The 16,056-nt window shown below is 46.9% G+C and overlaps 1 protein-coding gene across 1 annotated transcript; it reads right to left on the bottom strand.

The window, feature by feature from the left end:
* Positions 1-463: 463 nt before the first annotated feature.
* PSMG1 (proteasome assembly chaperone 1) lies at positions 464-15,953 on the bottom strand. The gene is made up of 7 exons (XM_084855496.1): positions 15,770-15,953; positions 14,680-14,777; positions 14,088-14,239; positions 11,498-11,560; positions 6,042-6,240; positions 4,990-5,126; positions 464-2,565 (listed from the first exon to the last, which is right to left on the bottom strand). Exons 1-7 carry the CDS (start codon positions 15,898-15,900, stop codon positions 2,494-2,496), a joined length of 852 nt encoding a protein of 283 aa, XP_084711622.1. The 5' UTR covers positions 15,901-15,953; the 3' UTR covers positions 464-2,493.
* Positions 15,954-16,056: the final 103 nt, after the last annotated feature.

Genomic DNA, 16,056 nt, shown 5'->3' with positions numbered 1-16,056 from the left:
CTACAGGATATAATGCATCCGGCCTTCTCCCTCCCCCCAGAACACCTATTTTTCCCTGCGTTTGCAGCCTCAGGAAGTAGCCACGCAGTTTCTTTCTGTGGCAGTTCTGAGCGGTGAGGGCAGGCTCAGAACCAAGAATCCTCCCCCCAAAGTCATGGCAGTGTCTACAGCCTTGGGAGGGGGACTCCAAAAAATCCCGGGGATGCTGTCCCAGGAAATAGGATTGCTCTGCAGGTGTTTGTTGAATATGTAATTGGACTGGGAATCCAGAAAGTAAAATCAAGAAGTAACTGAGAAGTAGTGGACAAAACTCAACAACAGTTACTCATGTAATAGATACTCAAGCTGTTTCCAAGCTACTCTTTTCACCTGGATGCCAAGAACTGCAGAATGTCAACGTAAAACTTGTGTGAAACTGCAGAATGTCAAGGGTTTCTTTCCAAAATGACAAAACAAGTTTGATATGTCAGTTTCTTAGTCTATAAACCTTTATTATATGAAATATATGTAACTGGGAAATGGTTATTAAGTAACAAGGTCAGGCTAGTCCAGGGCAGTGGCGGCTGGTGGCTCTGATGTCAGCCAAGGTGCAGTTTCTCTGACTGACTCTGACTGAAACCTGAAGTGGATCCACTGCCCCGGTGACGCCGGAGCCACCAGCCTCCACTGGTCCAGGGATAAGCACTGTGGTGTCCATGCCCAGGTGCCCCTGGACACCTTTTTGGTGCCCTCTGAGAGGCCCCCCCCTCCCCCCCTTTTTTTTTAAGATAACACATTTTCTTACTGGCAGCTGGGATTGCTCGAGAAAGTGAGAGATGAAAAAGAGATGGAGGAATGAGTTGGCTGGTGGAGTGGGGAGAGAAAAAGAGTTTGTCTCCTGTGAAACAGGTTTCGGTTGGCACCAAAAACTCTGGGTTCAAAGGAGTTGTTGGGGCTCTGACCGCACCTAGTTACTTCTCCATTGTGGCTACCCTTGCCTCCTTTGGCAGCCATTTTGTGGCAGTGGCCAGGACAATTTCTTAGATTGACAAACGTGCCCACAGGCCTGAAAAGGTTGCCTACCCCTGGGTTAGTCTATACTTTTTATGTCTGAGTACAAGATGGCCAGAATGATAGAAGCCCTCAGATAAATATTTATCTGGTTATTTCAAGCAAAATAGGGAATTCCTTCCTTTTCAGTTCCTGACCATAAATTGATTTCCTATCTGCCCACTCTCTCTTCCTGTGTTACTTCTCTCCAGTGGTGGAGAGGAGGAATGTGGGGGAACACGGCTTCAGGACGTTTTTCAGAGCAGAAGCAGCCACGTCATCTGCCAGAGCAACAGGGCACTAGATGGATCTGCCAAGCGAATGAGGTGATAATGTGGCTTTCAAGCTCCACTGTTGTTTGTGACAAATCAGCATAAGGGAAGTCAGAGAATGAGGAAAATGATTAAGCTGAGGCTGGATACTTCTTTCCCTGATGGGGTTCCTACTTGACTCTAGCGCAGTGGTGGGCGACTTCCAGGTCTCCAGCTGTTTTCGCCTACAATTCCAATAAGCCCTAGCCAGCATATCCAATGGTAAGGGATGAGGGCAGTTGCAGGCCAAAAATGTCTGGAGGGCCACAAGTTGCCCACCCCTGCTCTAATGGTTTAAACACTTCTTTGCCAGCTTTTAAAGTTGCATTTCAGCTGGCTGAAGATCTTTTTGTTAAATCTCAACATGCCGTACCAGTTCAACCTATGCAGTCAAAAGTAAGCCCCACTGAGTTCAGTGGAGTTTGCTCCCAGGTAACTATGCACAGGATTGCAGACATGCTGGTCCTAACAAATTGGGTGTTGTGCTACGTACTGCTGCTGTTTGAGCGGGGTGGAGGGGTTGCACGTGTGTGTACAAGTGTACATGATGAGCTCCTGCACTTCAAAATTGACCACGGCACCAGCCCTGGTCTCTGCCCACCACAGTCTTTCTCCAGAGTTCCAGCCCCTGTACCCAGGCACCCCGCCCCCAATCAGCCTTCAGGCTTTTCAGTCACCTGGGGCCTGCTTTCCCAGGCCCATGTTTTGTCTTCCCTTTCTTAACCCTTTTTGCCTGCCTTACCTCTTCTAGTGCCTGAGAGGTTTAGCGAATGGCATCTGGATAGCCTCTGGGGCGGGAGGCTGGCTTAGTCAATGACAGCTGTAGGCTGCCCCACATCCCCCATAGCATCCCTTGCAATATAGATTTTACCTTTAGTAGAAGCATGTTGTGCCTTTCCTTGGATGAGAAAAGGAAACTCCTAAGGGGGGTGGGGGAGAAGGATCCAACCTTTTATTTGTGGAAAACAGAAATGTCACATTTTAATTCATTTTAGTCAGCAGAACCCCTCCCCACAATAGTCAGCAAATGGTACACAAGATAATAGGTTCCACTTCTATAGAAATAACCCAAGTCCCAAAGGCTTCCAAGCACAGCAGCTGCAGCTTACAAATTCCAATGCTTGAAAGTCTCCATCAGTTATAATTCCCCATTTTAAGTGTAGATGTTATCGATTTCATTAGTCGTGACCAATTTTGTCAGTATTTCTGTGCTTCTTGATGAGTCCTGGGCAAAACAAAAAGAAAACAAAAACTCAGTAGAGATAAGAACACACGAATAGTTGACAACCTTATTTTCCTACTCCTCGCCATATAACTTTGCGTGGGTGGGGGAATACCACTCTGTAGAAGAACAAGCTATATGTGAGTCAGGCATCTTAATGGGTGATAGCCCACAGACATCCATATTCAGTTCTTGCCATGGACTACAACTTGCTAAGCAGCTGGCCCTGGTTCAGACTTTTATAACTAATTAAATTTAACAGAAGCATGTGAGAAAAAGAAAGAACACAATGGTCCTGTTCAGACACAAAGGGGGGGAGGGTGGTTATGGTAACTATGGAGCAGGCGGGTTGCGAAACCACGACGAGTGTGCCCATCACATGACCGGGAACCACGTGGTTCCTGTAACCACCCCCTTCCGTAGTTACAGTAACCACACTTCTGCCGCCACCACCGGCGATCCCAGTGGCCCTCATGCTGCAAAAATGCACATGCCAGCTGCTCCATCTGGTGCAATGCACCAGCAACGAAAAGGCTGCACCAGCTAGAGCATTGTCGGAAGTAGCGGACGCTCTGGGCCGCTGTCACTATGGCTGCGGCCTGTAAACCACCTGGAGACTCTTTTAACCACCTGAGAGCACGACACACGTAATGGTAAGCCACTCCAGGGCCCCTCAACCCTGCTGCAGGGGGCTGGTTAGCCACGGTGGTTTCAGGACCATGGTTAGCAGGTCCCCCCCCCCCCCCCGGACATGCTAAGCCACCCTGGTTTGCGCAGATTCCCTAACCATCATGGCTTCGTGTTACGTGTGAACAGGGTCAATGACTCAGATAAACTCAGCCGACGCACTCTTAAATCTACTGTAAGCTATAGATTTTTAACAATGCAACCCTATACAAGTCTACTCAGAAGCAAGACTCTCCAAGTTCAATGGAGTTTACGCCCCGGTAGGCGGGTATCCACTTGCTGCCTAAGTGTGTCGGGCATTCCATCGGCTGGATTGCAGCCAATGAAATCACAGAGTTCCAACAGTTGGTTTTCCATTCATTTAAGTGTTGGGGAATTCTGTGCAAGCAACAGAGAAGCACATGTGGAACATCTCCAGTCAATGAACTAAAGATGGAGGGGAAGGACCCTATGTGTGCATGTATCAGAGCTTCCACAAGCCCAGGAAGTGGATGGCTTGATGAAATACAGACATAATTCTCTTTCTTTCTCAATTATGTGACTGTTGCCAACCTTACCCACTTGTTGTGCCTATGGAGGAACTGATAACACAGATCATTACAGCAGAAATAGTTCTGATACTCTGGCAGTCATTTCCATTAAATCAGTGATGGGCAACACACAGCCTGTGGGCAGCATGTGGCCCCTGAGTGCCCCCCCCCCCAGTGCAGCCCCTGCCATCCCCCAGTGCCCCTATTTGTTTTAATTTTTTCAGGGAAAAAAGGGGGAGAAGTTGCAGCTTGTCACTGAAATTCAGTGGCAAACTGCTACAGTGGCTTAGAATGCACACATTTAGCTTGAAAACTAGCTAAATTTGTCCACTGTCAGGCTCCATAATGCCTATGGAGGCTTAGAATGTACTCCCTGCTTTTATTGCTGCTGTGGTGGTGGGAGTGCAACCTGTGGCAGGTCTTGGGGAAGGCCGGGAAATGGCCCCCAGACCACCCCTGCATTGAATCATAGTAAACTCAACTGGCAAAGCATGACAAGTAGCATAGAGAAGGCACATCTCAGGAACAGTTAACCCTTTATGTCTAGTTGTTTTAAGCTGCAGCTTCTGCAGGAGCTTCAGAATTCAATATACAAGCAAAGTCAGAATTAAATTTTGCATTCGAGGCTGGACTGGCACAGGCTGTTCCTACAGCTCCAGGACAATGGCACAGGACAATAAAAGAAATGAGAAATACATTCTGAATTAAGAACTGCATGAATATAGTTTAAGGGTGCGATCTTATGCATGTTTAGACAGAAAAAAGTCACACAACTCCCCATTGTAGGACTTTGTCCTGTCTAAACATGCATAGGATTGCGTCCTAAGATAATTTTCATAAGTGCTGACCTCCAAGAGGAGCTCTTAATTAACTCTTCCTCAGGCTAAATCATGAAAGGAAACCGCCCAGTTACAGTCAAATATTTGGAGGTAGAACAATTTGTGCCAATGTTTAACTGGCCGTGAATCCTGGCTAGCACTGGCATCTGACAAGGTCAGGCACACATGGAAGTGTGAAGGGCTCCTCAATCTGTGCCCCTTTCCTAAGCTCTCTTGCCCAGGAACCCACACCAACTAGGGCTTGATCCTTATCATAATTGCTAAGAAATGCCTTTCAGCAATATAAATAAGCCAAGTTTCCTTCTACGATAGTAATCAGCTAGCCAACAGCCGCAGGCAGCCTGAAATAAGACCCAACAATTAAGCCCTACCTTAACCAAACTCTTCAAGATTTTCGCAGACAGCACAGGCTTAAAAGCGTCGATTGTTACCAAATCCAGTTTGAGGACATCAGTATAACACTGATACAGCACTGCAGGGATTTGCCACACTTGACAGTAACTGAGAGCTAGGCATAATCCAGTGGGGTGAGAAGAGGGAAAGAAAAAGAAAAAAGATCAGTATCCTGCAAAGAGTTTAATTGATCAGAGTGAAACACACACATTGTAAAACACGCTATTATTTCTGGGAGCACTGCTTACGAAAAGAACGCAACCACTCTTGGGCAGAACTTCATAAGCCCTACCTGATGCTCAAGGCACCGCGGCAGAACCCAGTCGTAAACCGTATCTCTGCTCATTCAATAAAGAGAAGGTGGCACTCTCAACATGGTCAGAGACACTATCATTATGACTTCACAGACTCCAGGGCAGAGATCTGTTATTCAAATAATTTGTCCTGGCATACCTGCCTGCATAGCTGGCATAAAGCTGACGTCTTGCCAATGTGAGGTCATGTGTTGGCTTGAGCAGCTACTGCAAAACCCACCTTCATGCCCTGTTGCAGCAGCCTTACGGTTAGGATGTTAATGTGAACTAATGCTGTTGTTATCCTCTCCTCTTTGCCAGAAGAGGCTGAACCACATTCTACCTGTTGGGAATATCTTGAGTCGCAAGACGTTCCAGGGGCAACGCTGCCTGGGCTTAGCACTGCAGACTTACAGCATTTTACAGTAATATTTTTATTTAATAACTTAGTTGATGCCTCCCTTTCTCAACCTGGTGTTCTCCCAATGTGCTTGACTGTAACTCATCATTGCCAGCCAGTGGCTAATGTTCTACTTGCAGAATTTCAATAAAAGTGGAGGCAGGCAGCATATGCGCTCCTATCAGGCATCGGATCTGCTGCCTCACACCAGATCCCACAAAGAGGCACCTTCTGCTGCCTTCCAGCAACAGCTCAGCTCTGTCTGCCACATTGCTCTTCCGCATTGGCCTCCCAAAACTGCTTTCATTACCAGGCTGGGGAAGGCTGATATGATTACCTGCTGCAGGGAGGTCCCGTACAATATTTGGCTGTTCTAGTAGCGAGCAGAAGACTTTATCTTTGAACTCTCTTGTCTTTAATGCTTTCAGAAAAGGAGAAGGGAGTGTTAGAGTCGGTTCAGTTGTTTTATAATCGGTGATGGAACACGATGAAAGAACAAATACTTGCAAATCAGTCTTCTGCATGCATCCAAAAACCTAGGGTGAAAACAGATAATAGAATCAAAGAATAGTAGGGTTGGAAGGGGCCTATAAGACCATCGAGTCCAACCCCCTGGTCAATGCAGGAATCCAAGTCAGAGCATCCCTGACAAATGGCTGTCCAGCCTCATCTTGAAGGCCTCCAGTGTGGGAGAGCCCACCACCTCCCTAGATAATTGGTTCCATTGTTGTATTGCTCTAACTGTCAGGAATTTTTTTCTGATGTTCAGCCGGAATCTGGCTTCCTGTCACTTGAGCCCATTATTCCGTGTCCTGCACTCTGGGATGATCGAGAAGAGATCCTGGCCTTCCTCTCTGGGACAACCTTTCAAGGCCTTGAAGAGCGCTATCATATCTCCCCTCAGCCAGCTCTTCTCAAGGCTAAACATGCCCAGTTCTTCCAGTCGCTCCTCATAGGGCTTTTTTCCCAGTCCCCTGATCATCTCTGTTGCCCTCCTCTGAACCCTCTCCAGCTTGTCTGCATCCTTCTTAAAGTGCGGTGCCCAGAACTCGGCATTGTACTCCAGATGAGGCCTAACCAGTGCTGAGTAGCGAGGGACTAGTACTTCCCAGGATTTGGAAGCGATGCTTCTATGAATGCAGCCCAAAATGCAGATCCCAATGTAAAATGGGACAAATTCCTGAAGAGCAGCTGTGCTGGGGCTGATTCACATTCACTAGCATTCATGGGAGCCTCTGATGCAAGTGTGGTTCCTCCCTCATGAAATGGCCCGGTGCTATCACAGTAATGTGGGAAGCAGCCATGGAGAAGTGGCACGCATCCCGGTGCTGGTGAATCAATCCTTCAGCTACACCCAATACCCACTTGCCTGGAAGTAAGCCTCACTGAAACCAATGGGGGTTTGCTTCTAAGCAGCAAAAAGCAATAAACCAATTAGGGTAAGCAAACTGGTGGTGATAAATAATATCGAAAGTCTGATAATGTAGCTTTATCTATACAGGCTGCAATCATACAGTCAAAGGCAACAGAAGAGAGTGCGACACAGTTGTGCAATAATGTCCTTCAATACCAGAAAAAAACAGTACCAGAAATGACCAAATGCATTTTGACCTATGGTCTTCTTCAGTGGTCTAGTATATAAAAAGGTGTATGTATGTACAGTCAGGGCCAGAAATATTGGAACAAGGATAACTGTTTTGGCAGTTGGCCTCTGTACACCGCCACATTGAAGTTGAAAGGAAACACACCCAGATGGGAGCGAAGTCAGGACTTTCAGCTGTAATTCAAGGGGTTTGACAAAGGTGGGGCACTAGCCATTCAGGAAGGACAGCCAGTGGCATACACCCACCCCCCATCATTGGTGGCTCATAAGTAATGGAACGAATGGCTGAAAAAGCAGCTGCATGGCCAGGAGTGGCCTGTTTCCTGGGTACCCCATGACCAATCCAGCAGATAAAAGGCCTGGAGGTGGTTCTGAGTGTGACATTTGCATTTGGTTCACTGAAACTCCCAACATGAGGTCCAAAGAGGTGTCCATGCGAGTGCAGGAGGCCATCATTAGGCCGAGGAAACAAAATAAACCCATCAGAGAGATGGCAAAAACAGTGGGAGTGGGCAACACAACAGTTTGGAACATCCTGAAAAAGAAGGAATTAACTGGCAAGCTCAGCAACAGCAAAAGGCCTGGAAGACCACAGAAGACAACTAAAGGGGATGACCGCAGAATTCTGCTCATGGTGAAGAGGAACCCTTTCACAACATCTAGCCAGGTCAAGAACGCTCTTGAGAAGGTAGGCATGTAATTGTCAACATCTACAGTGAAGAGGTGTACAGGGACCACGGTGGCTTAGTGGTTAAGATGATGAACTGCAGACTGGAAGGTCGGCAGGTCAGCAGTTCGAGACCCGAGTGCCGCGTGACAGAGTGAGCTCCCGTCTTCAGTCCCAGCTTCTGCCAACCTAGCAGTTCGAAAGCAAGAAATTGCAAGTAGATAAATAGGTACCGCCTCAGCGGGAAAGGTAACAGCATTCCGTGCACCTTGGTGTTCAGTCATGCCGGCCACATGACCACGGAAGCGTCTTCGGACAGCGCTGGCTCTTCGGCTTAGAAACGGGGATGAGCACCGCACCCTAGAGTCGGACACGACTGGTTGGGGACACCTTTACCTTTACTTTTACAGTGAAGAGACAGCTTTATGAATGCAAATACAGAGACTTCACAACAAGGTGCAAACCACTGGTAACGCTCAAGAACAGACAGGCCAGATTAGCCTTTGCCAGCAAACACCTAAAAAAGCCTGCCCAGATCTGGAATAAGATTCTTTGGACTGATGAAACCAAGATTAACTTGTACCAGAATGATGGGAAGAGAAAAGTATGGAGAAGGAAAGGAACAGCTCATGATAGAATGCATCTGTCAAACATGGTGGAGGCAGTGTTATGGCATGGGCATGTATGGCTGCCAATGGAGCCGGGTCACTGGTGTTTATTGATGACCTGACTGCTAGTAAAAGCAGCAGGATGAATTCTGAAGTGTATACGGCTATACTTTCTGCTCAGATTCAGCCGAATGCTGCCAAACTGATAGGGCGCCGCTTCATATTGCAGATGGATAACAACCCAAAACATGCAGCAAAAGCTACCCAAGAGTTTCTCAAGGCAAATAAGTGGGGTGTTCTTCAAGGGCCAAGTCAGTCACCTGATCTCAACCCAATAGAGCATGCTTTTCACTCACGGAAGACAAGACTGAAAGCAGAAAGACCCACAAACAAGCAGCAGCTGAAGGCAGCTGCAGTGAAGGCCTGGCAAAGCATCTTGAGGGAGGAAACTCAGCATGTGGTCATGTCCGTGAGTTCCAGACTTCAGGCAGTCATTGACTGCAAAGGATTTTCATCCAGGTATTAAAGGCGATCCTTAAGTTTGAAATGATGTTGGTTTGTTCCATTACTTATGAGCCACCAACGATGGGGGTTGTGTGTGTGTATGCCACTGGTTGTCCTTCCTGAATGGTTAGTGCCCCACTTTTGTCAAACCCCTTGAATTACAGCTGAAAGCCCTGACTTCACTCCCATCTGGGTGTGTTTCCTTTCAACTTCAATGTGGTGGTGTGCGGAGGCCAACTGCCAAAACAGTTATCCTTGCTCCAATATTTCTGGTCCTGACTGCATGTATTTATGAAGGCTTGTTGTTGTTGTTCAGTCGTTCAGTCGTGTCTGACTCTTCGTGACCCCATAGACCATAGCACGCCAGGCCTTCCTGTCCTGCACTCTCTCCCGGAGCGTGCTCAAGTCCATATTCATTGCATCAGTGATGCTATCTAGCCATCTCATCCTCTGCCGTCCCCTTCTCCTTTTGCCCTCAGTCTTTCCCAGCATCAGGGTCTTTTCCAGAGAGTTTTCTCTTCGCATTAGGTGGCCAAAATATTTGAGCTTCAGCTTCAGTATCTGTGTCCATTTTAGTTCGCTGATTCCCAAGATGTCGATGTTCAATCTTGCCATCTCATGTTTGACCACCTCCAGCTTACCTTGATTCATTGATCTGACATTCCAGGTTCCTAAACAATATTGTTCTTTACAGCATTGGATTTTCTTTTCACCACCAGACACATCCACAGCTGAGTGTCCTTTCGGCTTTGGCCCAGCCGCTTCACTCTTTCTGGCGCTACTTGGAAATACCCTCTGCTCTTCCCCAGTAGTATATTGGACACCTTCCGACCTGAGGGGCTCATCTTCCGACGTCATCTCTTTTAGCCTTGTGATACGTTCCATGGGGTTTTCTTGGCAAGAATACTGGAGTGGGTTGCCATTTCCTTCTCCAGTGGACCACATTTTGTCAGAACTCTCTGCCATGACCTGTCCGTCTTGGGTGGCCCTGCACGGCATAGCTTATGGCTTCACTGAGTTACGCAAGCCCCTTCGCCACAACAAGGCAGTGATCCATGAAGGGGATGAAGGCTTATACACACATTTCAATCCAAACGTCTCAAATCTATTGACAATATAGAGCACTGCATGTTTCCACCTGTACTTATAAAAATATTATTGCACAACCATATTGCGCTCTCTCCTATTGCCTTTGGCTGTATGATTACAGCCTGTATAGATAAAGTAACATTATCAGACTTATTTATCTTCACCAGTTTGCTTATCCCAGTTGGTTTATTGCTCTTTGGGTTTGGGATATATGTCCTGTTTGGTCTATCAGACTTGCTTCTAAGTAGACATATACAGGATCACACTGTTTGTGTCTTGCAGTAGCAAGAGTGCCGTGGCACTTTAGAAGGGCTACATCTGCACAAGCTTTCTCTGGGGACTGAATTTACTCCCCAATTACTCTCCTGTAGTTCACACATCCACTGGCCTTCAGCCATACCCAATTCCCTGATGAGAAAAATAGCAGGACACCATGATCTCCAGCTGGCACAATCTAAAGGGCAATGCCAGTTTAAAGTTGCCTTGTGCCACATCACACGTCCTTTTCCGAGGAGTTGATGCCGATGCACTGGTATCCATGTGGCAAAACTGTAGGGATAACTGACTCCGTTCAAAAGATGATGCAAAGGAACTGTGCTGCAACAGATGGGGCTCCAACATGGTTACAGGTAACAAATGAAGCCTAATCAGCATTTGAAGAATTGAATAATAATTCCAAGCTATTTTCCTTTAACAATAGGGGGGCACAACCTTTATGACCTGAGAACCACATCTGGTGTTGGGAGGGGGCACACTCTCCCACCCACATACATTCCTTCTTATTCTCTACCCCCGCCCCTGCCCCCACAGTTGTCCCACACACGTACACAGTGCAGAGAGATGGGGAGGTCTAAACCTCCCCTCCTTTCCTGTTGAGATCTAGGAATTGCTGTTTCTCCATCATGCCAAAACAGTGTTTTTCTCCCCACGGTCCAGCTAGTCACCTGGGCTGTGAGAAAAAGTGAGCGAGGTCCCCACGGCGGGTTGTGCATCCCTGCTTTGGGTAACAGCTGGTTCAATCTTGCCCTTAAAGACATGCATTATATACAAGTTCTGCCCAGCAAAGTGGGCATTCAATGAATTGTGAGTGAAACCAGCAATCACTTTATTTACAGTGTAATCCTATACATGTCTACTCAGAAGTAAGTTCCACTGAGCTCAATGGGACTTGCTCCCAGACAATAAGATTACAGCCTTAGATTCATTACCTGCCTTTTCTTCAGTTTGAACCCACCAATACATTTTTGAGAGGCAGCTGGGGGGGGGGGTGTCCTTACACAGTTGCCCCTGTGCTTTGTGTCCCCATGTCCCCCACTTCTTACCTTTTCAAGCCACTGAAACTGTTGGTCCTCAGCCACGTAACAATTGCACTGGCACAATAACACCTGAAAAGACAGAATGGTAATAAAAGCTTGATGCATTTCAGTACTATCTCACTGATGTGCAGCACAAAAATTACCATGGTCATCTAAAGCTGCAATCCTGTGGACGCTTTCCTGGGAGTAAGCCCCATTAAACACAACAGTACTTACTTCTGAGGGAACACGCATAGGTCCACACTGCACATTGCGCTGGAGTTTGGCTAACCCTCCAACAGACACATTTTCAGACAATCAGCACTGCATGGTTCTTTCTTCAATGGCAAACAATTCAAACAGGACAGGTCCTAATTCAGTGGTAGATGACATACTCTCAATCCCACTGCCGTCAAAGGTGCACTAGGGCCTTCTCAGTGGCCACTCCCAGGCTCTGGAGCCCACTGCTGAGAGGGGCTAAGATAGCTCCCCCTCTGTTGTCCTTCCACCATTGGGCAAATACATTTTTATTCAGGCTGGCCTTCAGCATGTCAGCTAGGTTGTGGCTGAACCATGTTTTAATTGGTTGGGTTCTGTCTATTTCTTCTTTGTTTTCTAATTGTGTTTTTATGAATCAGTTTGTATGTTACGTTTTAATGAAGATTTTGTTTTTAACTTGTATTTTATTCATTTATTACATTTCTATACTGCCCAAAAGCTGAAGTTCTCTGGGCGGCTTGTAATTTATTTTATTATTGTTAGCTGCCTTAAGTACCATTTTGGGTGGAAACATAGGATATTTATTTATTAAATAAAAAAAAGATAATAAAAAATAAAAATTATATATATATATATATATATATATCTTATATATATATGCTCCCTGTGTTCCCATGAAGATGTCTCATCTTGCAAACCCTCCTTCCTTACATGGCATCCAAAAAGCTTTCATTTAAAGATACCCATACAGCAGCCTTCCCTGACATGGTGCCCTCCAGATATTTTTGACTACAGCTCCCAGCATTATTGACCATTGGCCACACTGGCTAGGACTGATGGGAGCTGAGTCCAAAAGATCTTAATAGCACCACGTTTGGGAAGGCTGGCATACGGTGTAGCTAATACAGGAGTGTAGTAGGACTGCCCCAAAGCACATCCATAAAAGCACAGTGCTAGTATTCTAATTCTTAAATCTGTGGGTAAAAATTAAGATGGAAGACAAATACAAGTGTTGGTGCAATGCCAAACAGCTTAGCCTTGAAACCTCAGGCACCAAAATTGCATCAATGAAATGCAAAGGCAGCAGCAGTTAACTAAATCAAATATGATCTTATAGAATAGTAGTAGGGTTGGAAGGGGCCTACAAGGCCATCGAGTCCAACCCCCTGCTCAATGCAGGAATCCAAGTCAGAGCATCCCTGACAAATGGCTGTCCAGCCTCGTCTTGAAGGCCTCCAGTGTGGGAGAGCCCACCACCTCCCCAGGTAATTGGTTCCATTGTTGTATTGCTCTTACAGTCAGGAAGTTTTTCCTGATGTTTAGCCGGAATCTGGCTTCCTGTAACTTGAGCCCATTATTCCTTGTCCTGCACTCTGGGATGATCAAGAAGAGATCCTGGCCTTCTCTGTGACAACCTTTCAAGGCCTTGAAGAGTGCTATCATATCTCCCCTCAGCCTTCTCTTCTCAAGGCTAAACATGCCCAGTTCTTTCAGTCTCTCTTCATAGGGCTTTGTTTCCAGTCCCCTGATCATCTTTGCTGCCCTCCTCTGAACCCTCCCCAGTTTGTCTGCATCCTTCTTAAAGTGTGGTGCCCAGAACTGGACACAGTACTCCAGATGAGGCCTAACCAGTGCTGAGTAGAGGGGAACTAGTACTTCCCGGGATTTGGAAGCTATGCTTCTATTAATGCAGCCCAAAAGAGCATTTGCCTTTTTTGCGGCCACACCACATTGTTGGCTCATATTCAGCTTGTGATAGACAACAATTCCAAGATCCTTCTCGCTTGTAGTGTGGTTGAGCCATGTATCCCCCATCTTGTAACTGTGCATTTGGTTTCTTTTTCGTAGGTACAGAACTTGGCATTTATCCCTATTAAATGTCATTCTGTTGTTTTCTGCCCAGCGCTCCAGTCTATCCAGATCACTCTGAATTTTGTTTCTGTCTTCCAAAGTATTAGCTATCCCGCCCAATTTTGTGTCATCTGCAAATCTGATCAGCATTCCCTGCACCTCCTCCTCCAAGTCATTAATAAAAATGTGGAAGAGCACTGGGCCCAGGACTGAGCCCTGCGGTACCCCACTCGTTACCTCTCCCCAGTTGGAGAAGATCCCATTGATAAGCACTCTTTGAGTCCGATTCTATAGCCAACTGTGGATCCACCGGATCGTTGTTTCATCTAGCCCATTTTGAGCTAGTTTGCTCATCAGGATATCATGGGGCACTTTGTCGAAAGCTTTGCTGAAGTCGAGGTATATGATGTCTACAGCATTCCCACGGTCTACAAGGGAGGTTACTTGATCAAAAAATGAGATCAGATTTGTCTGGCAGGACTTGTTTTTGTAAGCTCCATTTGAAAACAACAACAGAAAACATGCACATAAAACAGTTACTACTTACTGTGGGATCTGAAATCAACCGATAAAACAAACAAAATGAATCTGCTGGAAGAACATTGGTTGTGTTTGATGTTCTGCACCACTCATTCCACAATTTGACAGATCCAACTACTTCCCAGCATCCAGAATTCAAAACAAATGAAGTCAAGAATGCTGCGAACAAAAGCAAATGCATTTTATGTAGCACTGAAAGATTCTGCATATTGCTATGTTGACATTTAGTGATGCACCCCAATTAAATAGACAGCATAATCTACACATTATTTAAGCCACCCAGGGGAGGGGCCTGCCTGCTTGGCATGCAGAAGGTCCCAGGTTCAATTCCCGGCATCTCCAGGTAGGGCTAGGAAAGAATCCTGTCTGAAACCCTGGAGAGCCGCTGCCTGTCAGTGTCAACAATACTGGGCTAGACGGAACAAGGATCTGACTCAGTATAAGGCAGCTTGGTCTTGTAGGCCCCTTCCAACCCCATGATTCTATGATTCCTTTGTTCCACTAAAGACACACTGAAGTTGATGGAAGCAAATCTGTAGACTTTCACAGCTGCTTAAATACCAAACAGAGAACACATCCAACTGATTTGCACCACTTACCTACTGCATTATGCCCCACACCCAATATGAACTTGGAGCAAGGAAACTGTTCATCTATAGATGCATTAGATGTCGTATTCCAGATGATGTGAACTTCCCTGAGTATAAGAAACAACAGGATTAAATGAGCTCTGAGCAAGAAGATGGATCAGAAGCTGCACCCAAACCGCAGAAGTGTTATCTGCACACCATACAGTCAAGACAGGTGAAATTCAGAAGTTTTTTTTTTTTGTACTCTTGGCATCCACAGCACCACCACTGGCTTAGTTCTCCACCCATTCCCACACTGAGCAACTTCTAAGCCAATCACCTGTACAAGGATTCCCCAGAAGAACAGTGAAAGTAACAGCCATAAGGCTATCTCGTAATATAGTACTATAATAGAATATTATATTTCATAATATAATGATATTCTGAGATATGTTTGCTATGTTTATGACTCTATATGTTTTTGTTGTGCCTATATACTGATGATTTCTTTACTCTTCTTGTGAGCTGCTTTGAGCATAATTTGCTCAAATTTAAAAGCTGCATACAAACAATCATGATGATGATAATCATGCAGCTGAAGCTAAGCAGGTTTGGATCTGATCTGGGTGGAGGACAGAGTGAGAACCCCATGAACATCACCTTGAGTTCCAAGATGGAAGAAAGGGGAGGGCATAAATAGATGAGCTAAAACTAAATAACAGTCTAAAACCACTGACCGGCTAAGATCGCATGCACACTCCGGCTGGGGTTTAGGTCCTGCCTAGCAATGCACCCTCCCACCCCGGAATCCTTCCCTTATCCCTAACGCAGCGTTTGTGCACAGAGGAAGGGGAGCTGTAATTATTTAGCTGTAATGTGAAGGCCCTCATTACTTCAAGAGTTTCAAGGAGGGGCCTGAAATGTTCTTCAGATCGGGTCAGATTGAGCCCTAACCCCGCCTTCCCCACCCTGCCGCCTTCCAGATGTGTCGGGCCACAACTCCCAGCATCCCCCAATCCCGCTATGCTGGGGATGCTGGGAGTTGTAGTCCTGCCCAAGACATCGGGGGAGTACCAGGGTGGGGCAGCCTGCCCTGCCCTTTTCCTCTCCCCGCCGCTACCTTTTCTTCTCGAGCGCCCGGCGAATCTCGCGATCCTCCGCCGTCTCCTCGCAATCCGCGGCCGCCTCCTCTTCCTCGTCCACCCCAGCGCGGGACGGGCCCGTCACCACCTCCCCGAAGAACGTGGCCATCGCCCTCCGAAGCGAGGCGCGCCGGCCGCGCAGATGGCTGCCGCGCGGCGCGTGCCCTTCCGGGTGAACGCCGGCCCCTCCGCGGCGACTGCTCGCCCGCCCGCCCGGGCAGCTGCACGGGGCGTGCTCAGAAGACGCCGCTGAGGCCGAGCCGCG

The sequence above is a fragment of the Heloderma suspectum genome, chromosome 1, assembly GCF_057233095.1.
Source record: "Heloderma suspectum isolate Gila_16-S chromosome 1, 16-S_ref, whole genome shotgun sequence".
NCBI lineage: Eukaryota > Metazoa > Chordata > Lepidosauria > Squamata > Helodermatidae > Heloderma > Heloderma suspectum.
Note: the sequence above shows the minus strand (reverse complement) of the source record. Positions and strands in the feature narration are given on the sequence as shown.

What these genes read in the sequence shown, in the direction of transcription:
- PSMG1 (XM_084855496.1), bottom strand. Translation starts at nt 15,900, where the DNA reads ATGGCCACGTTCTTCGGGGAGGTGGTGACGGGCCCGTCCCGCGCTGGG. An exon ending in ACGGGACCTCCCTGCAGCAG is followed by an intron (nt 5,127 to 6,041) that starts GTAATCATATCA and finishes GATTATGCCTAG; the next exon opens with CTCTCAGTTACTGTCAAGTG. An exon ending in TCTTGAAGAGTTTGGTTAAG is followed by an intron (nt 2,566 to 4,989) that starts GTAGGGCTTAAT and finishes TGTTTTGCCCAG; the next exon opens with GACTCATCAAGAAGCACAGA.